General features: G+C 61.2%; 3 protein-coding genes across 5 annotated transcripts; 1 reads left to right on the top strand and 2 right to left on the bottom strand.

Annotated features, from left to right (window-relative positions):
- Positions 1-615: 615 nt before the first annotated feature.
- Positions 616-10,357, bottom strand: SPHK2 (sphingosine kinase 2). The gene is made up of 6 exons (XM_075122506.1): positions 9,169-10,357; positions 4,646-4,795; positions 4,189-4,283; positions 3,352-3,467; positions 2,662-2,974; positions 616-2,435 (listed from the first exon to the last, which is right to left on the bottom strand). Exons 1-6 carry the CDS (start codon positions 9,590-9,592, stop codon positions 1,998-2,000), a joined length of 1,536 nt encoding a protein of 511 aa, XP_074978607.1. The 5' UTR covers positions 9,593-10,357; the 3' UTR covers positions 616-1,997.
- Positions 10,358-11,935: 1,578 nt separating this feature from the next.
- Positions 11,936-16,886, top strand: RPL18 (ribosomal protein L18). The gene is made up of 7 exons (XM_048832678.2): positions 11,936-12,196; positions 13,309-13,395; positions 13,665-13,772; positions 14,137-14,235; positions 14,377-14,500; positions 16,181-16,250; positions 16,762-16,886. Exons 1-7 carry the CDS (start codon positions 12,194-12,196, stop codon positions 16,835-16,837), a joined length of 567 nt encoding a protein of 188 aa, XP_048688635.1. The 5' UTR covers positions 11,936-12,193; the 3' UTR covers positions 16,838-16,886.
- Positions 16,887-18,363: 1,477 nt separating this feature from the next.
- Positions 18,364-25,819, bottom strand: LOC125628457 (uncharacterized). 3 transcript variants are annotated; one of them, XM_075122503.1, is made up of 4 exons: positions 25,703-25,819; positions 20,024-20,279; positions 19,365-19,851; positions 18,364-18,947 (listed from the first exon to the last, which is right to left on the bottom strand). In XM_075122503.1, the coding sequence occupies exons 2-4, from the start codon at positions 20,202-20,204 to the stop codon at positions 18,515-18,517; spliced, it is 1,101 nt and encodes a 366-aa protein (XP_074978604.1). In that variant the 5' UTR covers positions 20,205-20,279; positions 25,703-25,819; the 3' UTR covers positions 18,364-18,514. The 3 variants fall into 3 exon arrangements, with proteins under 3 accessions (XP_074978604.1, XP_074978605.1, XP_074978603.1); XM_075122504.1 differs by lacking the exon at positions 25,703-25,819 and adding an exon at positions 20,427-20,705; XM_075122502.1 differs by lacking the exon at positions 25,703-25,819 and having other exon boundaries at positions 20,024-20,705.
- Between the last annotated feature and the right edge of the window lie 689 nt (positions 25,820-26,508).

The raw sequence follows: 26,508 nt of genomic DNA, 5'->3' as shown, positions 1-26,508 counted from the left end.
AGGCCGTAATATATATCAGCACAGTTGTGTGTGTCAGGGCAGCATGCAGGCACCCCAGCTGGCTCGGGGGCCGGGTCAGAGCCACCCCACAGAGGCCAGCGCCCCCTAAAGGGGAAGACCCCGGACCCCATTCCCTACCCCCAAGCCAGCCAGGTCCCATGCCCCCTAAAGGGGAAAGGGCCTGGGCCCCATTCCCGAGCCAGCCAGTCCCCGCCCTAGGGCCAGCTCAGGGCCAGTGGCCCCTGGGGGGGAAAGGCCCCATTCCCTAGTAGGTGATGGGGCCTTGTTTATTTTCACCTGACACTTATGGTGTGCTGCCCCCTAGTGGTCAAACCCAGCACTGCGCCTTCATTTCACCTCCAACTTTGCAACTCACAAGGGTCCTCCCCCCTTTAACTAATGGGGGATCCAGAGCACTGGACTCCCCCCTGCCCAGTGCTCCTCATTCCTGACCCACAGCCCCGGCTAGCCCGACCCTGGGCTCTCCCCTGCTCCTGACCCGCAGCCCCTTCCTAGCCTGGCCCTGGGCTCCCCCCAGCTCCGCCAGTGCCCCTCACTCCCGACCCGCAGCCCCCTGCTGGCCCGGCCCAGTGGCTGAATGAAGGGCACGGCCCAGAGGCCTCATGCTCTTGCTTTATTGCATAGGTCTAAATCACTTCAACACAGGGACGAAACGTGGGAACAGCGATGGCAGCTGCAGCGCACACGGGATTAACAGAGGGCCTGACACCAGCTGCCCCCCCCTTCACAAGGCACCCCGGGGGGAGTCAGAGCTGCCCCCCCCACACACACCACTGCATTGCTGGACAGCAGGGAAAATGAGTTAATGGAGCTGATAGGGAAAAAGGTCAGTTACTGGGGTAGATGGGCCCATGGGCATGGGGCAGATAAACAGAGGGTCAGATACTCAGGTAGATGGGCCCACAAGGCTGATCTGGCCCAGGAGGGACAGGGCAGGGAGGGTACCAGGGTAGATGGGCCCAGGGATCTGATCACTTTCAGCTCATTCTAGTTTCCTGCTCACATCAAAGTTATGGGGCGGGGGGGGAAGCTGTTAGAAGGACACACAGGACAGACAGATATTAGGCTCCCCTCCGGCGGCACAGGCGGCCTGGCTGTCCCCATTCACAGAACACAGAGGTTTTAGTGCAAAGAAAGCTCCAGGCTGTGTCTTGGCAGGGCCCTGCCGGGCTCCAGTGCGCCTGGCCCACCACTGCCCTCACCCACTAGACTTCACTCCCCTCCCAGCATCAGGGGAAGAACCCAGGAGTCTTAACTTCCCCCCCACACACACACACACACTAACCCAGTAGACCCCACTCCCATCCCAAAGTTTTAACTACTGCTCGGGTAGGGGAGTAGGGTCTAGTGGTCAGAGCTGGGGGGGAGGGGCTGGGAGCCACAACTCCTGGGTTCTATCCTGGTTTTGCAGCAACTGGTCTGCAAAGCCACTTCCCCCCACTGCCCTGGGTGTACTGGGAATGTCTTGCCTGCAGCCCCACCTCCAGCCCCTAGGGGGAGACATGGGGTACTGCACACACTCAGACACCTGCCAGCCCATCCCACTCCCCCCTGGTGGCTCTCCCCCCCAGGTACCGCCTCCCCCCAGTGGCAGGCGGTGGGAACGCGCCCCGGTTCTGACGCCCTAGCGCCCCCTGGCTACATGATAGGATGGGAATGAAAAAGGACCATGCTCAGCACCTCCCATTCCCGTTCCTTTCTCTCCTGTGACCCCCACATGGTGGGAAACACCCCCGCCCCTGCCCCGGGGAGGGTCATGCCTCTGCGTTACATTCATTCAGTGGATGATACCAGGATCTAAGGAATAAATAGGCAGCTTTAGACAGGAGCCAGGCAGGGGCAACAGCTTGGCACCCGCTGCACCCCCTGACCCCAGGAGGGAGGGCAGCACCCCGCCAGCCATCTCCTGCTACCTCCTGAAACAAGCCGGCCGGAGAGGAGGCTGGGGCCCCTCTCTCCGCGCCCAGCCAGGGGCATTAGCCGCTGGCGATCTTGAGGCGATTGACGCCGGTGATGAGTCTGGCGAGGCCCTGGTGCACCTGGCCCTGGATGGGGCCATACTCCACCCGCTCACCGTCCACGGTCAGGATGCCCTTGCGGGTGAGGGGCTCCAGGCGGAAGGCCCGGACGGGCACGTGGACGAGGTGGGGACACTCCTGCTCAAAGTGGCTGCCCTTCTCCATGGCCAGGAAGAGGCGGATCAGGGCGGCGCGGGAGATGCCGGCTTTGATGAAGCAGAGGTGGATGAGCCCGTCGTCGAAGCGGGCAAAGGGGGCGGTGAAGAGGTCAGCCCCCAGGTGGCTCTGGTAAATGGCCAGCACCAGCACAAAGTTGTCCTCCACTGTCATCCAGGAGCCGGGCACCGGCTGCCCCAGCGGCACCAGCAGCTCATCTGGGGGGCCGCCCACCCGGGCCTCGCCTGCCCCGCCGGCCAGCAGCTCCCCTGGCCCGGGCTCGAAGGAGAAGCTGGGCGGGGGCAGGATGGAGGCGGAGGAGGGGGGGCGGGGAGCCAGGCGAGGGGCAGGGCACGGGGGCTGGCTCAGCCCCCCGGAAGGCGTGGCGCTCCTCGCACAACCCCATGTCGGACAGGGCACGATGCAGGGGCAGGCGCTGCAGGGGCAGGTGGCCGTTGGGGGCCACGGTGATGCTGCGGGAGATGGGCCGGTGGGTGGTGGCATCGGTGGCAGGCAGGTAGGAGAGGCGCCCGCGGTAGGTGTGCATGGAGGCCAGGCGCACCAGGGTGCCCAGCGTGAACCGGGCGGCACCCATGTGCCGGTACTTCTCACTCTCGATGTCCACGTCCGAGACGAAGCCCCAGGCCACGCTGAGGCAGGAGAAGCAGCGGGCGCCCGAGGCCATGGTGATGGCCACCAGGTCCAGTGGGGCCACGGCTGCATGGCACAGCAGCAGGGTGCAGTTCAGCAGCAGCTCCAGGCCCAGTACCTGCTCCAGCCTGCTGGGGGGCAGGGTTGGGGGTGAGCCGCCCAGCCAGGGGATGCAGTCCTCCAGCAAAGCACCCCCCCACACACCGCCCCTTGCTAGGGGAGGGAGCCGCTCACCCCCAGCCCCCATGGGAAGAGCAGGTTGGGCAGGAAGTGCGGGATAGGAGTCTCCCCCCCACTCTCCACAACCCGCATCTGCTCCCCATGCACCCCCCCATCCCACCCACATACACACACCCCGGCCCCCACTCCCTTTCCTGACCTGGGTATAGAACCCAGGAGTCCTGGTTCTCACCCCCCGACCACTAGACCCGCCCTCCCAACCCAGAGCCAGGGAGAGAACCCAGGCATCCTGGCTCCCAGTCCCCCCCGCTAGCACTGCCTTTACCCTGCGTTACAGTTGATGGCTCCGGCTAAGGCGTTCCCCGAACCACTCGGTAAAATCCCAACTGGCATCTTGATCGCCTCCTCCCAGTCATGGCGCTCCATCAGCCCGTTGAGAACCTGCCCGGCAGAGAGGTGAACTGCTGTGGAGGCTAGTGGTGAGAGCAGGTCAGGCTGGCAGCCAGGACTCCTGGGTTCTCCCCCTGGCTCTGGGAGGGGAGCAGGGTCTAGTACAGAGGTGGGCAAACTACGGCCTGCAGGCAACATCTGGCCCGCAGGACCGTCCTGCCCAGCCCCTGAGCTCCTGGCCCAGGAGGCTCGCCCCCAGTCCCTCCCCTGCTTTGCCCCCTCCCATGCGGGCAGCGCTCTGGACAGCTGGGCTGCGCGCTGATGCAGGGTAGTGCATTTGGCTCCAGCCAGGAGGCGCAGCTCCCAGACATGTTGCTCTGAGCGGCATGGTAAGGGGGCCAGGGCTGGGGGTCTGGATAAGGAGCAGGGGGTCCTGGGGGACAGTCAGGGGATGGGGAGCAAGGGGGGGGTTGGACAGGGGGTGGAGGTCCCAGGAGGGGGCGGTCAGGGGGCAGGAATGGGAGGGGGCGGATAGGGGGTGGGGGCCAGGCCATTTCTGGAGGCACGGCCTTCCCTACCTGGCCCTCCATACAGTTTCACACCCCAATGTGGCCCTCAGGCCAAAAAGTTTGCCCACCCCGGTCTAATAGAGCAGGGTCCTGGGAGCCAGGACTCCTGGGTTCTCTCCTTGGCTCTGGGAGGGGAGTGGGGTCAGATCTGCAGCAGGGGAGGGTGCCAGGGATGTTGAGGCCGTTGGGGGGGGGGGTGTTACCTCATATAGGAGCCCATCCCCCGAGATGGCGACGATCCCATCCCATTCTGCCAGGTTGATGCCCTTCACCAGCTCCCGGGCGTGGTTAGGCCTCTCTGGGAACAGGGGAGAGACGGGGCACCAGACATGCAGCCCTCCCCCACCAACCCGTCTCCCTGCCCCTTCCCCCTGCCAGCCCTTCCCCCTCCCCCCCAGGCCCTTCGCCCTCCTCCCCATCCCATTGCCCTGCCCCCCAGGCCCTTCCCCTCCCCCACCCCCATACCATCTCCCTGCCCCCATACTGTCTCCCCTCCCCCCCCCAACTCATCTCCCCTACCCCCCAGGCCACAGGCCCTTCCCCTCCCCCCACCCCAACTCGTCTCCCCTGCCCTCCAGACCACAGGCCCTTCCCTAACTCATTGCCCCTGCCCCCTCAGGCTGCAGGCCCTTCTCTCTCCCGCCACCGGTCCCCCCTCACCTGTCTGGATCAAGTTAAAGCTGATGTCCGCCTCCGTGATCATGGGCAGCACGTGGGTCTGGCACCACTGGAGGGCCAGGCCCCTGCCCCCGAACGGGTTCAGCAGCAGAAGCAGCCGGCGCGGGCGCGGCAGGAGGCTGGGAGCGATCTCTGAAAGGAGAGAGCGGGGACAGCAGGTCAGTGGAACCCTGCCTGGCACCGCGATGCGGCTGCCTCTGGGGTGGGGCGCGGGAGCTGGGTATGTCTTACAGACTCCCAGGTCGTGCCCACTCGTGGCCCTGTGCAGTCCCTGAGGGGAACCCCTTTCAGTGCGACAGCCCTTCTCGGGGGTCCACTCTCTCGGGGGTTAGGCCCCTCCACCTCCTGGAACTGCACCTCTCCGAGCCTTAGCACGCCTGTCTGACCCCCGGGGCCTCCACTCCCAGAGGGAATAATGCCCCCCTGTTCCCTAGCCTGGAGCGACTCTCAGCCAGCGTAACAGGAGGGTTTATTGAGCGTCTGAACCCAGCATAGGAAACTCTCATATGGGGAGTCCTCACCCGGCGCTGAGATGCGGCTGCCTCTGGGGTGGGGCGCGGGGGCTGGGATTACAGGGCTGCTAATGGAATGCTGAACTGCTGAGCCACCAGATGCCCACGGGTATCACACACCTCGCCGGAACTAACCTCCCCCCTGGCAGCACATTAAAGGCTGACAGAAGATCCAGCCGGGCGAGGGAAGCCCTGTACTCTGTCCAGATCTGATACGGACGCCTGCCGTGCTAGCAGCCCCGCCGCTTCCTGTACACAGGGTACACGCGCCGGGCTGCCAAGAGCGAGCCAGAGGGGGGACATGGAAACACCAAAGTAATAAATGCTGCAGCCAGGAAGCATTTAAAAAAAAACAAAACAAAACACTCATACACACAGAGGCCACAGGCTCCAATCACCCGGTCTCACCTCAAAGCCCCTGAATCTCTCATCTTCGCTAGCCCACCCATTGGCAAAGCTCCCCAAGGAGAGGGGCAATCTGCAAGGCGCTCCTTCCGTTCCGAGCCAATCACTACATGCTTTGACTTCCCTGAAGCCTGTTGCTAGGCTGACCAGATAAGGGTGCTGCCGATTTTTGGTGCCTACTTTATGCCGCGGAGAACCGTGCCTTATGGAACAGCAGGTGTCCAGCAGAGAGCTCAAGGAGCAGGGGGAAAGGCTGTCGGCTTCAGAAGAGCTCTGCATGCATTGGCTGGCAACATGAAAACACCAGAGCCAGACTGGGCGTTGGGTGCATGGCAGTTACAATTAAAGCCAGACTTAACTTTGTTCAAACAGCAAACCCCAGCAATGGGGAGGGTAGCTGGCCAAACCTGAAAAACCAGAAACCAGCTTAGCAGCTGTTTGGACATGGCAGGACAAATCGTTGCCATGAAACCTTGGAGGCAAGGAGAGAAATCTCCCAGGCGAAAGGGTCAAACTCCAAACGCCAAAGCCTGACAGCCTAAACGCACAAGTTGCGGAAAATTCATATCCCAAGAGACGACACGCTTCCAGCCCAAGGCACATGCTTTAATAAATGCATAAAATATGGACATTTTGCAGCAGTTTGCCACACCCACGTGGTCTGAGCGGGGACTCGTATGATAGACGATCCAGATGAGACATTGTTCTGGGATTGATCACGTGTGATGCCAAAGAGCCTGCCTGGAGAGCAAAACTGAACATTCGTGGCAAGACTTACAATCGCCTTTGACCCCAACCAGAGCCTAAGTCACCTCACGCAGCCGTGACTTGCCCTGGAGGGCAGCCCGGGCCGGCTCATCGCAGAACCGACTTACGGAGACGACAGCTTTGCGTTCAGAGCGCACGGGATCAAAGACCAATGACCTTCTCGGTCACAGCCACAACAGGAAGAACATGGAGGATTTGATATTAGATGTTGGAAAGGAGATCCGGTAGAAAACAACAGGCCACAATTCACCGCAGCGGGATTTCAGTCATTTTGGTTACAACACCAGTAGCCCACCTTTCTTGCAAGCAAATGGAGAGGCTGAGGAAATCAGAGAGCCAAGAAAAATCCCACAGCAGGGAAGACCCATCCTTCGCTCTTCTGACTTACAGATCGACACCGATAGTGGCTCCCGGCCACAGTCCTGCACAGCTCCGGATGGCACGACAACTCAGAGCTCCGGATCCGGCTTTGGAAAAGAATCTATGAAGGGAGTCGGCCAAGTCGGACACAAAGGCTGAAAGAGCCTATGGACACTTCTAGGCCAGACGTCACTCAGTCAGAGAGCCGCCAAGTCTAGAACCGGGCGATCACATTCGCAACGGAGAAAAAGGATGGCAAACTCCAGCTGTCGAGCACCCCGACCACACACGATCGACACGTCTCCAGTGCGTTCATCGGAAGGAACGAGCCACAGAGCAAACCCCCACAGGTGGCGGACACAAAGCGAGGCACCAACCGCTGAAGGACGCCAGGCCGACCACAGCCAGGCGGTGCGGCTAACGGCCAGCCAGGCAGCCGAGCTGCAACACGGTCGGGTCATGTAATGAGAAACCCAGGACAATTCAGAGACACTTAGACTGATCCGCCCTGAGCTTCTGAGCCAGCGTGACAGTGGCAGGAGGGTGGAATGTGGCAGCTCGTTATACAGGGACCCATTGCGCAGCACTGGGATGCAACCCCTCTGGGGTGGGACACAGGGGCTGATTATACATGGACCCCTCGCCTGGCACGGAGATGCAGCCCCTCTGGCATGGGGCACAGGAAGAGTGCCCTCTACTGAGCCGCCGACCCCACTCCAGGCTGCATAGCTGGGGCCAGCACAGACTGCCAAGGGAGAGTGCCCAGCCCTATTCCATGCAGCCAGGGCACCCCTTCCCTTACCACAAGGCCCGGCAGGGTGAGGGAAGTAGATAATGAAGCCCAGAGGATGTGCAGGGAGGAAAGATTAACCCAGAACCACCACCACACACACTGCAGAAGGAATGCTGGGGCATGCAAACACTCATCTATTTCCTAGCATCTGCCAACCGGGGGCTGGGAGCCAGGACTCCTGGGTTCTCTCCCTGGCTCTGGGAGGGGAGTGTGATCTAGTGGTTGGAAGCAGGTGGATGCTCCTCACTCCAAGTCAAAAGTTCCCCAGACGGAGACGGCTGCACTTTACACCCAGGGCTGATAGTGTGGCAGGTTCTGCAAGGTCCCTGGCCCAGAGAGGCAGAGCTGATATCCCCACATACACCCAATGCCCACATGCCCCACAACCAACCAGCCCCACTCACACACCTCCCCCCCTCCGCTGCACCCATGCACACCCATGCCCCAGCCCCCCCACTCCATCCCTATGCACCCCCTGGAGCCAACCACCATGCCAGCAAGCCCCCATCCATGGCATCTGCCCCCCCCCAGCCCAGATCTGCCTTCAGGCCTCCCCAATCCCTCAGCAGGTGCAGAGAGGTGGGGAGCCACTGCCCAAGGCAACCCTGAGCCCCCGCAGGAGGGATCCTGACCCCCGGGGTTCGGGAGGCTTCTTGAGGGCCCCTGATGTGGTAGGGGTTAGACCAAAGGTGGGGGGGGAAGAAATTGGGGCCCCAAGGGGAGCCTGTGGGGGCGGAGAACAAAGAATCCGACAGCCCCACCTTCAAGACAATCCATCGACCTTTGGCCAGGCTGCCAGAGACAAATAAGCCCAGCCTGGCCCTGCCCCTGGATCCCGGCCCAGGACAAGGAAAGGACGGGGCCGCGCCCAGCCTTAGATCCCTGAACCTAGGCGTCACAATCCGGGCCCCAAGCACTGGGTCCCCAGCCCCACCTGCGGGCACAAACAATCCAGATAGCCTGTCTCCCAGCTGCCCCATACTCTAGGGGCTGGACCCCTCTCCCAGGGCCGGGGAGAGAACTCAGGCATCCTGCTGCCCAGCTCCCCGCCTCTCCCCGCTCTAACCACCAGATCCTCCCTTCCCTCCCAGGGCCAGGGAGAGAACCCAGACGTCCGGGCCCCCATCCTGGTGCCTGTAACCCCCCCCCACACAGGCTGTTCCGCAGGCAAAGCCAGAAGGGGCTAGCAGGGCAGGGGGCCCCTCTTCGCTGGGTCTGGTTTCAGGGATCTCCAGCAGCTGAGATCACGGAGGGAGCCATCGCTGGCTGCAGCCTCCTGTCCCGGGCACACATTCAGGGCCGGGGCAGTGAAACATCTAAGGGGGGGCTGACGTCCCATCTCTGGGCGCCGGACGGAACCATCCCTGGGTCTCCGCAACAGCATCTGTTTTGTTATTGTTACGGCGGGTCAAACTGGAGAGAACTTAGTCTCGGGTTCCAGGACGCCTGGGTTCTCTCTCCAGCTCTGGGAGGGGAGTGGGGTGTAGTGGTTAGAGCGGGGGGGGGGGGGGGGGCTGGGAGCCAGGACTCCTGGGTTCTATTTCTAGCTCTGGGAGTGCGGTCTAGTGGGTTAGGGCAACAGGGGTGGGGACTGGGAGCCAGGACACCTGGGTTCTCACCCCAGCTCTGGGAGGGAAGCAGGGCAGACAGCATAGGGGCAGCCTTACCTGTTTCGCTGGAGACGGGGATGCCCAGCACCAGGCACTTGATGGCAGCCGCCCATTTCTCCGCCACCGCTTGGTTCTTCTCGTAGTCGTCGGCCCCATCCACCTGGAAGGTCCGTGCCGCCCTCTGCCGCCCGCGCCCCAACCCCACTGCCACCTTCCTCTTCTTCAGCGGGTAGGCATAGACAGAAAAGTATGCCGCCCGGTCGGTCGGCGCCCGACTGCGCAGCGTGTGGCAGCCCACCACCTCGGCCAGGGGCACCACAGTGCGCTGGTCCGTCTCTGGCTTGGGCACCAGCCGCTGGATGTGCAGCGCCATCTGGGTCAGGCTGAGGGCGTAGCGGGAGCCCTTGGAAGGGTAAGCCCCAAACTCCCCGTGCAGCAGCGTCTCCGCGCCCTCGCCATACGGGCCCAGGGCGAGGTTCATCTTCCCGGTGGCGTCGTGGCCCACCCGGCCTAAGCTGCACCTCAGGTGGGTCCTTCCAGCACCATCAACTCTCCTCTAGGTCCCTACCCCACCCCGTCCCGCCCAAACCCAAATCAAACAGCCACTAGGACATGGGTGGGGTGGATTGGCACCAGGCCAGGGAACAACTAACCCACCAGGAGAAATTTCCAGACCCAAACCCCAGTCTGTTCTGCTGCCTCTGGCCCACCTGGACTCCAGCGGGATCTTCACGCCCTGTGACGCCCCATCCCCGAGGGGAGCACCCCGGGGCAGGAATCTTGGGGAATCTCAAGCAGCCAAGGAATGAGAGCCAGCCTGACTAAGCGGCTCAGCAGGGGGAAGGGCCCGCAGGGATCCAGAAGCCGGCTTTAGCCTTTCCCCTCCCCAGGGGCCAAGCAGGGAGGGGGGAGCTGAGTTGGGTCCAGCCCTCTCCCCCCTCCCCGATGTCTGCGTTCACCCGGGGGTGGGGAGCCCGGCTAGGCAGGAGGAAGCCAGGAGTCGCTGGGATTTTCAAAGACACTTCAAAAGTTTCTTGCCACCCCCGCCCAGGAATAGGGCCTGGGGAAATGGGGGGGTTGGAACCGATCCAGACCCTGCTCGGACCCCCCAGCTAGGGACGCAGGCAGGGAGCAGCCTGGCCCCGCACCATAGGGCAGGGGGGCTGGGAAATGGGCCCCGCGGCAAGGCTGCCACCTGCCACCATCCCCCTGCCCCCGGCAGCAGGTGCTTCCCCTCGCCCTCGCCCTCGCCCTCGCCCCCCTTCCCTCTGTGCCCCCTGCCTCTGCCTGCCTCCCTCCCTCCCTCTCCCCAGGAAGTGCTTCCAGCAGGCGCCAGCCGGCCTCATAAATGGAGGGAGGGGCTGGATCCAGCCAATCACAGAACTGTCCCCTTCCCGTCCCACCAATCAGGACGTTCGACCCCCACCCCCGGGCCAGGCGGCGGCCATCTTTGTGGTGGGCAGCACCAGCCCCACAGGTTTCGCCTTCCCTCCAAAAGCTCTTGTGACGGCCATCTTTGTTATGGGCGGAAAGAACTCGCTCCACCCTCCTCCCTGCGATTCAATGGGATGTGACGGCCATTTTGAGTGTGGGCAAGGGAGATAGCGTCCCTCTCTGTATGAACGGACGGAGTGGGGCTGCCATCTTTGTTCTGGGAACTAGGCCCTGCCTTTATTCCCAGCCCTCCCATAGAAATCAGACGGGCATGACGGCCATCTTGTATGTGGGCAAAGGAAATTGCTTCACCCTCCATAACAGCTAACGCATATGGCGGCCATATTTAGTAGGGGAAATGCAGAGCTGGACTCCCATTGTGCTAGGCGCTGTACATTATTTATTAGGGGTATTGTGGTAACACCTAGGACCCTCTTGTGCGAGGCACTGTACATTATTATTTCTACCAGGTGTTAATAGAGTGCCGCCCAAGAGCTCACAATCTAAGCACCCACAGCGATTTAAGTTTATTATAAGTAACAAATTAATAATGATTCTATTCTTATTGATTATTTGCATTTGCTAATACTTAAATGCTTCAATCAGACTCTATTTATTATTTTTAATAATGAGACACACACTCTTCTTCTAGGTTTCAGAGTAGCAGCTGTGTTAGTCTGTATTCTTCCCATATTGGTAGATAGATTTTTTGTCCCACCTGTGTGGTAACCAATTCCTCCCCTCCTCCTATCCCTCAAATTCAAATGTACAAGTAACTGCGTATTAATGGCAACTAGAGAGACTTGAAAATGAACGGATGGAAGAAGGTTTCCATTGGAAAATGCTGATCTGGTAACATCAAAACGCAGGCATGTGTCAATGTCTTCAGCAGCAAGCGTTTCCTTTCAATATGGGCCAAAGGTTTCCTTTCGGCTGCTTCCTTTGGACTTTGATGCTCTCCGTGATAAGGCAACACAATAGAAAGGTTTATAGGCGTCCATGAGGCCGAAAGGAAGCAACTTGAATTATTTCGCCCAAACAGGTGAGATTTCCACTTGAGGGAGGAAATGAAATTGCAACACATCAGAATTCCCCGTGGATCTGAGACACAGTCACTCTGGTCTAGCCTAGTGTCCAAACTAGTCTAGTCCGGCTAGTCTAGTCTGTCCAGTCACCAAATTCGGATCCGTTCTGCTCTGATGAAGTGAGCTGTAGCTCACGAAAGCTCATGCTCAAATAAATTGGTTAGTCTCTAAGGTGCCACAAGTACTCCTTTTCTTTTTGCGAATACAGACTAACACGGCTGTTCCTCTGAAACATGTTATATTGTGCTCCAGTTAACTCCAGTAGCCAATTCTGTTCTGCTCCAGTCTCCCCTGCCTAGTTTAGCCCCCATCTCTGTGAGAACTCCTCCTTCCTCACCCCACCCCACCCGACCCGCGGGCTGGGCTCCATAAACTCTATCAGCTGCTCTCTCATAACTCGGAGTCCTCCAGCACCATTGAGCCCGCCGGCCGGAGCGTCGCACGTCTGGCCGCGGTGGGGCTCTGCCTGCCGCCGCGCTGCCATAGAGTGGAGCGCCGCTCCCATCAGCCCCCGCGCGGCCCCGCCTCCTTCCTTCCCGGGCCGAGCCGCCGCTGACGCCGTCATGGTAAGACCCGGGGCCGCGGGGGAATCCGCTGCCATCCGCCGGGAGGGGGGCGCCGAGCCCGGGCCTGGGCCTGCGGGGGGCTGAGGCGGGGCCCCGGAGGGCCGGATCGCCCTGAATGGACGGGGGGGGGGGCCTCCGTCGGCGGGGCCTCCCCGCGCACATGCCGGGGGGCAGAGAGCTGGGGGGGCTCCTGGCTGGGGGCAGCTGGGGGGGGCATGTGAGATGGGGGGTACCCTGTGTGGGGAGGGAGACGGGGGGCACTCAGTGGGGGGGGGAGGGATAGCTTAGTGGTTTGAGCATTGGCCTGCTAAACCCAGGGTTGTGAGTTCAATCCTTGAGGGGGCCATTTAGGGATCTGGGGCAAAAATTGGGGCTTGGCCCTGCTCTGAGCAGGGGGTTGGACTAGATACCTCCCAAGCCTGATATTCTGTTCTATGATTGGGGGGTGGAGGAGGATATGTGGGGCAGCCAGCACGGGTGGGGGGGGGGGTGGAGGAGGGTCTGCAGGGCACCTAGCAGGGGTGGGGGGCACCCTGTGCAGAGGCTGGGAAGGGAGGCACCCCGTAAGGGGAGATGAGGGACGTGGGGCACCAAGTGGGGGTTGGGGGACCCGTGGAGCAGAAGGCATGAGGGTTACTGGGTGTGGGGGGGAGCCCCCAGCCCGGGGGGGCACCCAGTGTGGGAGCAGGGCACCCAGTGGGAGGATACAGAGCACCCAGGGATCGAGGGCAGGGGTGATATGTAATGGTGAGGGCACGCTGGTGGGGGGTACTGTGGGGTATGTGGTCTGAGAAGGGGGTGGCACAGGTGGGTGGGCTGTTTGAGGGTAACCCTGTAAGGGGCAGGGTGAGGAGGGGAGGACCTGGGGATTGGGGGGGGCATGAGGAGCTTGGGGAGACGGGCTATGGGGGCGCTGCTGTGCACACCCTGGGTGCGGGGGGTTCTAATTTGCCTGGGAGCCGTGGCCATTGGGGTAGCAGCAGCAGGGGATGGGGTGACTTACGGGGTACTAGGTGTGTGGGAGAGTCGGGGCACGCCTCAGACCCATAGCTTGGGGTGTCTGGCGGGGAGGACACCGAGGCGGGGGCCCTGACAGCGTCTGTCCCCCCCAGGGTGTCGATATCCGACACAACAAGGACCGCAAGGTTCGCCGCACGGAGCCCAAGAGCCAGGATATCTACCTGCGCCTGCTGGTCAAGGTAACGCCCCCCTGGGGGTCTGCAGGGGGCCAGGACGCCTGGGTTCTCTCCACAGCTCAGGGAGGGGAGTGGGGGCTAGTGGGGGGAGGGGCTGGGAGTGAGGACTCCTGAGAGGCAGGACACCTGGGTTCTGGGACTGGCTGCTGCTGTCTAATGTGACCTGTGTAAGCACAGCCAGGAGAGCCTGTCACTGCCTCAGTTTCCCCATGGTGCCCACGGGGGGGGGGGGGGGCGGCAAGGGCTCCCCCTGATGGCCGTGTCCCCCCCAGTTGTACCGCTTCCTGGCGCGCCGCACCAGCTCCCGCTTCAACAAGGTCGTCCTGAAACGCCTCTTCATGAGCCGCACCAACCGCCCGCCACTCGCCCTCTCCCGCATGGTAAGTGGGGACGGGGGGACCCACAGCCCCCTGCTCGCCCGGCCCTACCTGTGCCCCTCAACCCTACCCACAGCCCCTGCTAGACCAGCCCTACCTGTGCCCCACGGCCACCTGCTCGCCCAGCCCTGGGCTCTCCTCAGGCCCCTCATCCCAGCCCTGGGGCCACGCCCCAGCTCTGCCTGACCCGCAGTGCCCCTGTGCTGTTCCATTTGACTTGACACGTGGACTCATGGGTTCTCCTCCTGCCTGCGTCCCTGTACCCTGGAGACACTGACAGCGTGTCCTGGGAGGGCCATGTCCCGGGGTGCTGCGCTGCCCAGAGTCGGGGGGGTCTCGCTGATCCTCTGTCCCCTTCCTCCCCCAGATCCGCAAGATGAAGCTCCCAGGGCGGGATAACAAGACGGCCGTGGTGGTGGGAACCATCACCGACGACATCCGCATCCACAACATCCCTAAGCTGAAGGTGAAGCCGGGTGCTGCGGGGTCCCCATCCCAACGGGTTGGGAGCCAGGACTCCTGGGTTCTCTCCGGGCTCTGGAGGGGAGTGGGGGCTAGTGGGGGGGGGGCAGCACCGGGGCCGTCACTGACCCATCTCTCCTGGCAGGTCTGTGCCCTGCGGGTGACCCAAGGAGCCCGCAGTCGCATCCTGAAGGCGGGGGGTCAGATCATGACCTTTGACCAGCTGGCCATGGCAGCCCCCAAGGGCCAGGGCACCGTGCTGCTCTCAGGTGAGTCCCCCCCACGCCCTCTGCTGGGCCGGGCACTGGCCCTGCCCCACACAACCTGCAACAGGCAGCTGGGGCCAGCTGGGCTGCAGGGATGGGACTCAGCAGGGGGCGCTGTCCCCGGGCAGCCAGTTTGAACAAGGTGGGGGCATTGGGGCCAGCGCTGTTAGTGCTGTTGAAATTGACCTGCCCCACCCCAGGGGGGGCGCGTCCCAGCACTGGGGGAGGGGTCCCTGTATACCCAGCCCTCGTGCCCCACCCTGGGGGGGCCGCGTCCCAGCACTGGGCGAGGGGTCCCTCTGTGACCAGCACCCACGCCCCACCCCAGAGCTGGCCACCCCAGCCGAAGGGCTCTACGCAGAATTGGAAGGGACCTCGAGAGGGCGTCTAGTCCAGACCCCTACATGCATGGCAGGACTAAGGATTAGCTGGACCATCCCTGACAGGGGTTTGTCTGACCTGCTCTTAAAAATCCCCAGTGATGGAGATTCCACAACCTCCCTGGGCAACTTATTCTAGTGCTTAACCACTGACAGGAAGTTTTCCCTACTGTCCAACCTAAACCGCCCTTGTTTCAATTTAAGCCCATTGCTTCTGGTCCTGTCCTCCGAGGTTAACGAGAACAATTTCTCTCCCTCTTCCTTGTAACCACCTTTTATGAACTTGAAAACTGTTATCACGTCCCCTCTGTCTTCTCTTCTCCAGACTAAACCCAATTGCTTCAATCTTCCCTCGCAGCTCATGTTTTCTAGACCTTTATTTTTGTTGCTCTTCTCTGGACTTTCTCCAGTTCCTCCACATCTTGCCTGGAATGTGGTGCCCAGAACTGGACACCATGCTCCAGCTGAGACCTAATCATCATGGAGCAGAGCGCAAGAATCACTTCTCGTGTCTTGCTCACAACACTCCTGCTAATACAGCCCAGAAAGACGTTCGCTGTTTTTGCAACAGCGTTAGTGTTGACTCATATTTAGCTTGTGATCCACTGTGACCCCCAGATCCCTTTCCGCGGTACTCCTTCCGAGGCCGTCCTTTCCCATTCTGTATGTGTGCCACTGATGGGTCCTTCCTAAGTGGAGCGCTTTGCATTTGTCCTGATTGAATTTCATCCTGTTTACTTCAGACCATTTCTCCCGTTTGTCCAGATCATTTTGAATTTTAATCCTATCCTCCGAAGCAGCTTGGTATTGTCCACAAACTTTAGAAGTTTCCCCTCTAGGCTATTATCTAAATTCTTGATGAAGATAACTGAACAGAACCGGACCCAGAACTGATCCCTGCAGGACCCCACTCGTTAGGCCCTTCCAGCCTGACTGAACCACTGATAACTACTCTCTGGGGAGGGTTTTCCAACCAGTTAGGCCCCCACCTCACAGTAGCTCCATCTAGGTTGGATTTCCCTAGTTTGTTGATGAGAAGGTCTGCAAGACAGTATCAAAAGCCTCACTAAAGTCGAGATATACCCTGCCCAGCCTCGGGCACAGCTGTGTGGGGGATCCTGGCGCAGAACAGGGCCCTGACCACCTGGCACATGGAGTTGCTGGCCCTGGAGCTCTGCAAAGGGCCCAGGCTGCCCCTGTGGGCTGGTGCCTGGAGAAGCCCTCCCTGCACTGTCTCTGAGCCGGGGGGGTCTGCACCCCTATGCGAGGTTGTCACTGTTGATGTAACACTGTCTCCCCCCAGGGCCCAGGAAGGGACGCGAGGTGTACCGGCACTTTGGCAAGGCCCCCGGCACCCCCCACAGTCACACCAAGTGAGTGCAAACCCCCTCCCGCTCCACTGAGCCACTGCTCTGGGTCCCGCTTCCTGTGCCTGCCCTGGGGGTGCCTGGCCCAGCTAGGCTGAGCATGAGCCCTGGGTGGGGAGAAGTTCAGGTAATAGAAGGATATCCCCAGAGTGGATCATGTTCCTGTGTCTTGTGGGGGTCAGGCCTCCTGGGTTCTCTCCCTGGCTATGTGGGGTGGGGGTCTGGTGGTTGGGGGCCAGGACTCCCAGAGACACTAGAGCCCTGTGACCAGCCCCACTAATGTGTTGGGTCGTGTTTCAAAACAACCTGCCCCTGGAGCCGTCACTGGCTGTGTCCAGCTCCTGCAGGCACCTCACTGTAGGGTGCTCCCTGGGCCTTCCGCCCCTGGAGAGCAGGTGGGGGTCAGCCTGTGAACTGGGCCTGAGCAGAGGGGGGGAATCCCTGGCATGGGAGGAAGCTGGGTTGGGGGAGCAGCACCCGTGGGCATCCCGCTAACCCCTCTCTCCCCTCCCCACAGGCCCTACGTGCGCTCCAAGGGGCGGAAGTTCGAGCGGGCCCGGGGCCGCCGCGCCAGCCGGGGCTACAAGAACTAACTGCGCCGGCCTGCAGCTGCCTGGGTCCAATAAAGGGGTCAGAACCATGGGCTGGTGTCTGCTCTGTTCGCTTCCCGGGCGGTGCCCTTCCTCCTGACTATCCAGAGGGCCACGTCCCAGTGCGGGGCGAGGGGCCCCCGAATACTCGGTCCCCGTGCCCCACCCCACAGGGACTGCATCTCAGCACCAGGCGAGGGGTCCCTGGATATGTAGCCCCTGAGCCGCCCCAGGTTGTAATGGGGTCTGTATTAGCTCCTGTCCCTCTCCCACAGACAGCAGCTGTGATGGCGGCAAGAGTAGGTTTTGGGGGCACCTGCCCTTCCAGGGGGGCTCAGGCTCCCTCCAAGGGCTACCCCCTGACCTGGCTCCTCCTTGGGGCTGTGTAGGGTGAGCCCCATTATCCACATGGAGCAGTAGTGTGTCCCCCCGTCATCCCCCGCTCCCCTGCTGAATAGGGTCTCTCTGAGTCAGTGGGGCAGAGGGGAGCCCAGCAATTGGGTCACTTATGCTGGGAGTGGCCAGTGCCCTGCCCCTTCAGCCAACCTCCCACCCCAGGGAAGAGCTGGGGACAGGCCATGGAAAGCCTGCCCCACCCCTGCTCTCACTCCCTAGAGCCCACTCCCAGGAGTTGTCATCCCCCCCTGCTAAACCAACACTCCCAGAGTGAGGGGCCCAGGGCTTTCTCCATGGCAGGCTGTGGCTGTGGGGCAGGGCTGTGCCCACAGGGAGAGGGGGAGGGCTCACCTTGGGTTACAATACCCTCTGTCCATGCCCCAGATGGGTTTTGGAGGGTGCCCTGCTCACGGATCTCTCCTCACAGCCGTTACCAGGAACAAAGGGTTTATTTCCAACCAAAAAGGCGGGGGGGGGGGACAAATAATCCAGGAACCCACCTGCATTGAGAACAACAGGGCTGTGGCCCTGCAGGCCTCCTCCCCCCGCCCCAGTTTGGCAAAGGTGGGGAATTGCCTCCCCTTCCCAGCTACCCCCCCACCCCCTCAAAACGGCTAGAGCCAGGAGCAGCTGGGCAGAAGGGGGAGAAAACAGCCGGAAACTGAGGCAGAAAAGGTGATGCTAGAACCCAGCAGTCCCGGCTCCCAGTTTCTCTTTCTCCCTAACCCCACCCTCCCCCCAACTGGGAGGGGAGTGTGACTAGTGGTTGGGGGCGGGCTGGGAGCCAGGACTCCTGGGTTCTATCCTTGGCGGAGCATGGTCTTTGTGCCTCAGTTTACCCTCACCCGTGTGGAAGGGGGAATGATACAGCTCCAGCTGCTTCCAGTACCCAGTTACCATCCCATCGCCCTGCCTTCATGGGCTGGAATCAATGGGGGGCTTGGCCCCTCCCAGGGCTCAGGCCCACAGAGGCCAAATGTGACCAGTCTCCTTCCTCCTAGGAGCAGGATTCATCCCTCCGCCAACCATAGCCCCCTTCCTGTGCAGAGACACCCCCAGGAGGGGGCACCGTGGGGCCAAATGCTCTATCCAGGCTGCCACGCAGATCAGCTACAGCTGTGAGCAGGACCCCCTGCCCACCCCCAATGAGCCTCCTCAGGTGCTGCACCCCCAGATCTCCCCACCAGCCACTGGTGTGGGGGGGAGAATCCAGGCCCCTATCACAGCCCTACACCTGCCAGCCACTGAGGAAGGGGGGAATCCCCAAAGCCCCACCTCCCTCACCTATGCCAGCCCCATGGGCTCATGTAGCAGGCAGGCCAGGTAGCAGCAGATGGCCCAGGCCCGCCCCACCTGGCCCTCCATGGTGGGGGGCTGGACCCCGTGCAGGAAGCGGAAGCGCAGGGCCTTGTCAGCCAGGCTGGCCAGGCTGAGCAGCTGCAGGCAGGCCTCCCCCTGCTGGGCGCTGAGGGCCACGGGGCCGTCCCGCAGGAAGGGGGCAGCCCCGGCCCTGCCCCCCCCTCCCCGCCCAGCAGGGCGGCACTGCAGCAGGAAGCCACTGGGGGCGGCCAGGGCACAGTCCTGCAGGGCATAGAGCTGCCGGCCCCGGCCCTCGGAGCGGAGCTGGGCGCAGTCCAGCACCACCCGCGGGACGCCCCTGACCCGGGACGCCCGCTGCGGCTCGAAGCGCTCCACGCGGGCTGCACCACACCGGCACCTGGGGAGAGGGGGATGGGAGTGTCAGGCCCTGCCCTGGGGGGCGGGGGGCCCTCCGTGCCACCCCCATTCTCATGTGTGGGGACCAGCCCCTCCAGGCCACACCCCCTTCCCAGGTGGGGGGGACCACACCTCCCCCCCATTTGGAGGGCCTACCTATCCCTCTGGGCAACCCCTGCCCCTTGGGGGGGCGGGACCACCCCTCCAAGCCACGCCTCCTCTCCATGTGAGGGGTGGACCAGTCCCTCCATATTCCGCATGCAGATACCCAGGTAGGGATGGGGGGTTCTCCCCTGCTCCCCTCTAGGGGGCGCCAGCTCCCATCTGGTCCCAGGGCAGGGACTGACTGGCTCGGGGGCCGGGAATGAGGTATGGGGCCTTTTCCCTCTGGGGGTGCTGGCCCCCCGGGGGGGCTCACCTGGGCCAGCCGGGTCTCCATGAGCTGGGTCCAGCTGAGCCAGTAGCGGGAGGCAGTGGCCTCGGAGAGCTGGAAGCGAAAGGCCAGATCCTGCAGGAGCAGCCCCAGCCGCACCAGCACCAGGAAGAGCTGGGGCTCAGGGCGCTGGGGGGGCCCGGTTCGGCCCCCCGCCGCGGCTCCCCCTCAGACAGGAAGGCCAGGAATGCGGCCAGGCGCTGGGCGCTGCCGAAGCCAGTGTAGAACCGCAGCCCCTTGCTGTCGTCCCGGACGCTGGCCAGGCAGGCCCGGCCCGGCCCCCCTGCTCCTTCAGCTTCTGGCCGACGTGCAGCATTGAGCTGCGGCTCCGCTCCGGCTCCTCCCGCAGCCCCCGTGTCCGGCTCTCCAGCTGGTCCCGCTCGCACCGCAGGTTCCGGTTCTCCGCCTCCAGCGCCGCGATCCGCTGGCCCAGCTCCGACGCCACCACCCAGCACTCGCTCTCCGACCTCTCCTGCGGCACGCAGAGCCGGAGATGCAGCTGACTCTGGGGTGGGGCTGGGTATCCGGGAACCCCTCGCCCAGCGCTGGGATACAGCTGACTCTGGGATGGGGTATGGGAAGGGTGCTCCCTGCAATGATCCCCCTGCCCCCTCCTTGCAGCACAGTGCTCCCTACTGCCTCACCTGCAGCTCCTGGCAGCGCTCCTGGCTGGCAGCCAGGGCCTCCTGCGAGTTCTGCAGCAGCTGGCTCTGCCGATGCACCATCTCCTGCAGCTCCCGCACCGTGCGGCCGGCTCCTGTGGGATGCCGTAGGCCGCCTGGTCGTGCTGCATGGCCGGCTGGGTCCCGCCCCGGTGCTGGGCATAGCAGGGGGACGCTCCCGTCACCTCCATCAGCTCGGCTGCCAGAACCAGGTCCCCAATGCCAGACGGGGCTTCCACTGCAGGGACAGGGCGTGGGGTCACTGGGGGAGAGAACCCAGGAGTCCTGGCTCCCAGCTCTACTCCCTGCTCTAACCACCAGACCCCACTCCTCTCCCAGAGCCAGGGAGAGAACCCAGGAGTCCTGCCCCTCTGCGGGATGGTACTTTTGGCCTCAGGTGTCTCTCCTGGCAGCCAGCAGCCCGGACGGATTCTCCTTCTTTGGGGCTCCAGCAGGCTCCTCTGGGTGCCTCGCCGAGCTCTGCCAGGCACCTCATCCCGCACTTCATGTTCCGGCCCGTAGTGGGTGCCGGAGAGGCTGTACGTGGAGATCTTGGCAAACCAGTAAAGTGCCTGAATCACTAACGTTTGCTGCTAACAGCAGCCTCGTCAGCTGCCCATAGAGAGGCCACGCAGCGGCCTTCGCTTAACCAAGGCAGGAGGGGAGCAGGTTCCGGGGTCCTGCTACGAACGTGGAAATCGCTGATACGTGTATTTTAGAAAAATAGGAATGGATCTATCAGGGCATCGAGGCACGTTCACGCTAAAACCACATTTGGTTAAATTAATGATCAGAAGGAAACCTCTTGCCTGACCTTTAAAAATTGCTCGCTTAGCAAGTGTTCTTTAAGTGACATGTCATCGTATTAGTAACGTGTAAATAAGGGGGGAAAGTCTGAGTTTGTTTGTCATCGTATTACTAACGTGTAAATAAGGGGGGAAAGTTTGTTCGGGGGAGTTTCTTCAGGGACACTCCCTCTGGACGCATCTCAGGGTCCAGACAGAAGTTTGGCCGGCGGAAGCCTGTCACAGCGCCACTCGAGGGCCACACTCAGCTTCGGTAATTATCAAGGGTTGAGGGTGTTTCACTAACCTGTTGTGTAAGTGCCTGACACTAAGTAAAGTTTAGCTTTAAGTGAAAGCACTCTTGTGTTGTCCTGTTTGTGCCAGCCATCGATCGGCCGCGTCTCCCCTGACACCACCTTGCACAGAGGAAAAGTTACCAAGAACTTTGGGTTGAAAGTACCCTGGGGACAACATGGCTGGGTTCATGATACTCCTGGAGAAATTGGGGGCAATGGGGGATAGATTCACCAAGGGCAAGTCATGCCTGACCAACCTGATTGCCTTCTATGCTGAGATAACTGGCTCTGTGGATATGGGGAAAGTGGTGGATGTAATACATCTTGACTTTACAAAGCTTTTGATATGGTCTCACACAGTATTCTTGCCAGCAAGTTAAAGAAGTATGGGCTGGATGAATGGACGATAAGGTGGATAGAAACCTGGCTGGATCGTTGGGCTCAACAGGTAGTAATCAACTGCTCAATGTCTAGTTGGCAGCTGGTATCAAGCGGAGTGCCCCAGGGGGTCAGTTTTGGGGCTGGTTTTGTTCAACATCTTTATTAATGATCTGGATGATGGGATGAATTGCACCCTCAGCAAGTTCGCGGGTAATACTGAGGGGAGAGGTAGATACGCTGGAGGGCAGGGATAGGATACAGAGGGACCTAGACAAATTAGAGGATTGGGCCAAAAGAAATCTGATGAGGTTCAGCGAGGACAAGTGCAGAGTCCTGCACTTAGGACGGAAGAATCCCATGCACCGCTACAGACTAGGGACCGAAGAGCTTGGCAGCCGTTCTACAGAAAAGGACCTAGGGGTGACAGTGGACGAGAAGCTGGATATGAGTCAGCAGCATGCCCTTGTTGCCAAGAAGGCCAACGGCATATTGGGCTGTATTAGTAGGAGCATTGCCAGCAGATCGAGGGACGTGATTATTCCCCCTATTTGGCATTGGTGAGGCCACATCCAGTTTTGGGACCCCACTACAGAAGGGATGTGGACAAACTGGAGACAGTCCAGCGGAGGGCAACGAAAATGATCAGGGGTCTGGGGCACATGACTTACGAGGAGAGGCTGAGGGAACTGGGGTTATTTAGTCTGCAGCAGAGAAGAGCGAGGGGGAATTTGCTTGAAGCCTTCAACTCTGAATGTGTGGGCCCCTTACTGAATGAGGGAGGCAAACTAGTGACAGAGGATGTGGAAAAAGCTAATGTACTCAATGCTTTTTTTGCCTCTGTTTTCACTAACAAGGTTAGCTCCCAGACTGCTACGCTGGGCATCACAAAATGGGGAAGAGATGGCCAGCCCTCTGTGGAGATAGAGGTGGTTAGGGACTATTTAGAAAAGCTGGATGTGCACAAGTCCATGGGGCCGGACGAGTTGCATCCGAGAGTGCTGAAGGAACTGGCGGCTGTGATTGCAGAGCCATTGGCCATTATCTTTGATAACTCGTGGTGAACCGGGGAAGTCCCGGATAACTGGAAAAAGGCTAATGTAGTGCCAATCTTTAAAAAAGGGAAGAAGGAGGATCCTGGGAACTACAGGCCAGTCAGCCTCACTTCAGTCCCTGGAAAAATCATGGAGCAGGTCCTCAAAGAATCAATCCTGAAGCACTTGCATGAGAGGAAAGTGATCAGGAACAGCCAGCATGGATTCACCAAGGGAAGGTCATGCCTGACTAATCTAATCGCCTTCTATGATGAGATTACTGGTTCTGTGGATGAAGGGAAAGCAGTGGATGTATTGTTTCTTGACTTTAGCAAAGCTTTTGACACAGTCTCCCACAGTATTCTTGTCAGCAAGTTAAGGAAGTATGGGCTGGATGAATGCACTACAAGGTGGGTAGAAAGCTGGCTAGATTGTCGGGCTCAACGGGTAGTTATCAATGGCTCCATGTCTAGTTGGCAGCCGGTATCAAGTGGAGTGCCCCAAGGGTCGGTCCTGGGGCCGGTTTTGTTCAATATCTTCATAAATGATCTGGAGGATGGTGTGGATTGCACTCTCAGCAAATTTGCGGATGATACTAAACTGGGAGGAGTGGTAGATACGCTGGAGGGGAGGGATAGGATACAGAAGGACCTAGACAAATTGGAGGATTGGGCCAAAAGAAATCTGATGAGGTTCAATAAGGATAAGTGCAGGGTCCTGCACTTAGGACGGAAGAACCCAATGCACCGCTACAGACTAGGGACCGAATGGCTAGGCAGCAGTTCTACAGAAAAGGACCTAGGGGTGACAGTGGACGAGAAGCTGGATATGAGTCAGCAGTGTGCCCTTGTTGCCAAGAAGGCCAATGGCATTTTGGGATGTATAAGTAGGGGCATAGCGAGCAGATCGAGGGACGTGATCGTTCCCCTCTATTCGACATTGGTGAGGCCTCATCTGGAGTACTGTGTCCAGTTTTGGGCCCCACACTTCAAGAAGGATGTGGATAAATTGGAGACAGTCCAGCGAAGGGCAACAAAAATGATTAGGGGTCTGGAACACATGAGTTATGAGGAGAGGCTGAGGGAGCTGGGATTGTTTAGCCTGCAGAAGAGAAGAATGAGGGGGGATTTGATAGCTGCTTTCAACTACCTGAAAGGGGGTTCCAAAGAGGATGGCTCTAGACTGTTCTCAATGGTAGCAGATGACAGAACGAGGAGTAATGGTCTCAAGCTGCAGTGGGGGAGGTTTAGATTGGATATTAGGAAAAACTTTTTCACTAAGAGGGTGGTGAAACACTGGAATGCGTTACCTAGGGAGGTGGTAGAATCTCCTTCCTTAGAGGTTTTTAAGGTCAGGCTTGACAAAGCCCTGGCTGGGATGATTTAACTGGGAATTGGTCCTGCTTCGAGCAGGGGGTTGAACTAGATGACCTTCTGGGGTCCCTTCCAACCCTTATATTCTATGATTCTATGATTCCCTGAAGGGGGGCTCCAAAGAGGATGGAGCTGGGCTGTTCTCAGTGGTGGCAGATGACAGAACAAGGAGCGATGGTCTCAGGTTGCAGTGGGGGAGGTTTAGGTTGGATATTAGGGAAACCTATTTCACTAGGAGGGTGGTGAAGCACTGGAATGGGTTTCCGAGGGAGGTGGTGGAATCTCCTTTCTTCGCGGTTTTTAAGGCCCAGCTTGACAAAGCCCTGGCTGGGATGATTTAGTTGGGGTTGGTCCTGCTTTGAGCAGGGGGTTGGACTAGAACCTCCTGAGGCCTCTTACAACCCTGATCTTCTGTGATTCAATAAACCAGAGATCCCTGTCCCCGGCTGAGGGCGCTGCTATTCCCCATTCCTCCAGCCCTGAATTTACCCACAATCCCTCCTACCTCTCCCCACCTTCCCTTTGCAGCCATCCCAGCTGGAGCAGGATAACAACCTACTACTGCTGCCAGCTCACGGAGCCAATTCTTCAGGGGCTCCGGGTGGGTGTTAGGGGGCTCTGGTCCAGGGCCTGAGGAACCCAACTTCTGTTGCCTGCCCTGGAACAGCCCCTGGAAAAGGAGCATCCGCTGGGTTTCTGTGCCTCTGGTTCCCTCTCTGTAGGAGGGGATAATGCGCCCCGGCCTCTCCGCCAGGGGGCGTCGGGAGGGTACAATCACGATGAGACGCTCAGGGGCGAGACAGACCAGGACTCCTGGGTTCCACTCCCAGGTCCATTTTCCTGCCCAGTGTGGAGAGGCGATTGTGGGTCGGGAGTGAGGGGCACCGGCAGAGACGGGGGGGAGCTGCGGGTCGGGAGTGAGGGGCACCGGCAGAGAGGAGGGGAGCTGCGGGTCGGGAGTGAGGGGCACCGGCGGAGCCGGGGGGGGGGCTGCGGGTTGGGAGTGAGGGGCGCCGGCCAAGCCGGGGGGGGGCTATGGGCCGGGAGTGAGGGGCGCCGGCCGAGCCGGGGGGGGGGGGCTACGGGCCGGGAGTGAGGGGCGCCGGCCGAGCCAGGGGGGGGGGCTACGGGCCGGGAGTGAGGGGCGCCGGCCGAGCCGGGGGGGGCTGCATGTCGGGAGTGAGGATCGCAGGCGGAGCCGGGGGGGGCTGCATGTCGGGAGTGAGGGGCGCCGGCCTAGCCGGGGGGGGCTGCATGTCGGGAGTGAGGGGCGCCGGCCGAGCCGGGGGGGGGCTGCGGGCCGGGAGTGAGGGGCGCCGGCCGAGCCGGGGGGGAGGGGCTGCGGGCCGGGAGTGAGGGGCGCAGGCAGAGCCGGGGGGGCTGCATGTCGGGAGTGAGGGGCGCCGGCCGGCCCGGGGGAGGCTGCATGTCGGGAGTGAGGGGCGCAGGCGGAGCTGGGGGGGGGGTGGCTGCATGTCGGGAGTGAGGGGCGCAGGCGGAGCTGGGGGGGGGGGTGGCTGCATGTCGGGAGTGAGGGGCGCAGGCGGAGCCGGGGGGGGGGGTGGCTGCATGTCGGGAGTGAGGGGCGCAGGCGGAGCTGGGGGGGGGCTACGGGCCGGGAGTGAGGGGCGCCGGCCGGCCCGGGGGGGGCTGCATGTCGGGAGTGAGGGGCGCAGGCGGAGCCGGGGGGGGCGCAGGCGGAGCCGGGGGGGGGCTACGGGCCGGGAGTGAGGGGCGCCGGCCGGCCCGGGGGGGGCTGCATGTCGGGAGTGAGGGGCGCCCCCAAGGCTGGTACCTGCAGCGCTGCAGGGGGGGGCTGGGCTGCAACTTTCTGGCCCCTCAGCCTCGCTCTGGCTCGAAGATGGCGGCTGATCTGAGCCTGCCCTATTCGGGCCCAGCCGGGAGTGGGCGCATCTGCCAGGGACAAAGATGGCGGTGGCCATGTGTGAAGCCCGGGGCGGAGCTTGACTTCCGCCAGAAGCTGGATCTTATCGCAGGGAGGGGAGAGAGATAGGACAAAGGGGGCAGAGCTCTTCCCCTGCCAGAGCTGGGGAGAGAACCCAGGAGTCCTGGCTCGCTGCCCCTCCCCCCACTCTAAGCACTAGCCCCCACTCCCCTCCCAGTCAGGAGAGAACCCAGGAGTCCTGGCTCCCAGCTCTCACTCGCCTGCTCTCACCACTAGACACCACTCCCCTTTGAGACACGGGGCTGGAACCCAGGAGTCCTGGCTGCCGACCCCTCCCCAGCTCTGCCCCTACAGCTGTCAGGAATGCTGCCCTGGGCAATTCACGCCCTGCGGAGCTCAGGCCCGTGTGGGGCAGGGGCCAGGCATCTGCCAGGGAATTGGGAGCTGCTTGCAGTGTCTGGGGCTTTGTCATTAGCTTCTGTGCAGGGAGCATCCTGACATTGCCTGGCGGGGGGCTGGGAGCCGGGACTCTTGGGTTCTCTTCCCAGCTCTGGGAGGGGAGTGGGGCTGATGGTTAGAGCAGGGAGGCTGGGAGTTATCCAAACAGCTGTGTCAATGACTCTCTCTGATCCACTCACGCCGTTTACACCACCTTTAGCTTTTTGTGCCTTTGTGGCCAGAATTTGGCGCCGGGC

The sequence above is a fragment of the Caretta caretta genome, chromosome 23 (genome assembly GCF_965140235.1).
Source record: "Caretta caretta isolate rCarCar2 chromosome 23, rCarCar1.hap1, whole genome shotgun sequence".
Lineage (NCBI taxonomy): Eukaryota > Metazoa > Chordata > Testudines > Cheloniidae > Caretta > Caretta caretta.
The sequence above is the reverse complement of the archived record's forward strand: the minus strand, read 5'-3'. Positions and strand labels throughout refer to the sequence as shown.

What these genes read in the sequence shown, in the direction of transcription:
- SPHK2 (XM_075122506.1), bottom strand. Translation starts at nt 9,592, where the DNA reads ATGAACCTCGCCCTGGGCCCGTATGGCGAGGGCGCGGAGACGCTGCTG. An exon ending in GCCATCAACTGTAACGCAGG is followed by an intron (nt 2,975 to 3,351) that starts GTAAAGGCAGTG and finishes GCCCCCCAGCAG; the next exon opens with GCTGGAGCAGGTACTGGGCC. An exon ending in CCATCTCCCGCAGCATCACC is followed by an intron (nt 2,436 to 2,661) that starts GTGGCCCCCAAC and finishes GGGGCAGGCGAG; the next exon opens with GCCCGGGTGGGCGGCCCCCC.
- RPL18 (XM_048832678.2), top strand. An exon ending in ACAACATCCCTAAGCTGAAG is followed by an intron (nt 14,236 to 14,376) that starts GTGAAGCCGGGT and finishes CTCTCCTGGCAG; the next exon opens with GTCTGTGCCCTGCGGGTGAC. An exon ending in GGGCACCGTGCTGCTCTCAG is followed by an intron (nt 14,501 to 16,180) that starts GTGAGTCCCCCC and finishes GTCTCCCCCCAG; the next exon opens with GGCCCAGGAAGGGACGCGAG.
- LOC125628457 (XM_075122503.1), bottom strand. Translation starts at nt 20,204, where the DNA reads ATGCCCAGCACCGGGGCGGGACCCAGCCGGCCATGCAGCACGACCAGG. An exon ending in AGCGCTGCCAGGAGCTGCAG is followed by an intron (nt 19,852 to 20,023) that starts GTGAGGCAGTAG and finishes TGCGTGCCGCAG; the next exon opens with GAGAGGTCGGAGAGCGAGTG. An exon ending in TGGAGACCCGGCTGGCCCAG is followed by an intron (nt 18,948 to 19,364) that starts GTGAGCCCCCCC and finishes CCCTCTCCCCAG; the next exon opens with GTGCCGGTGTGGTGCAGCCC.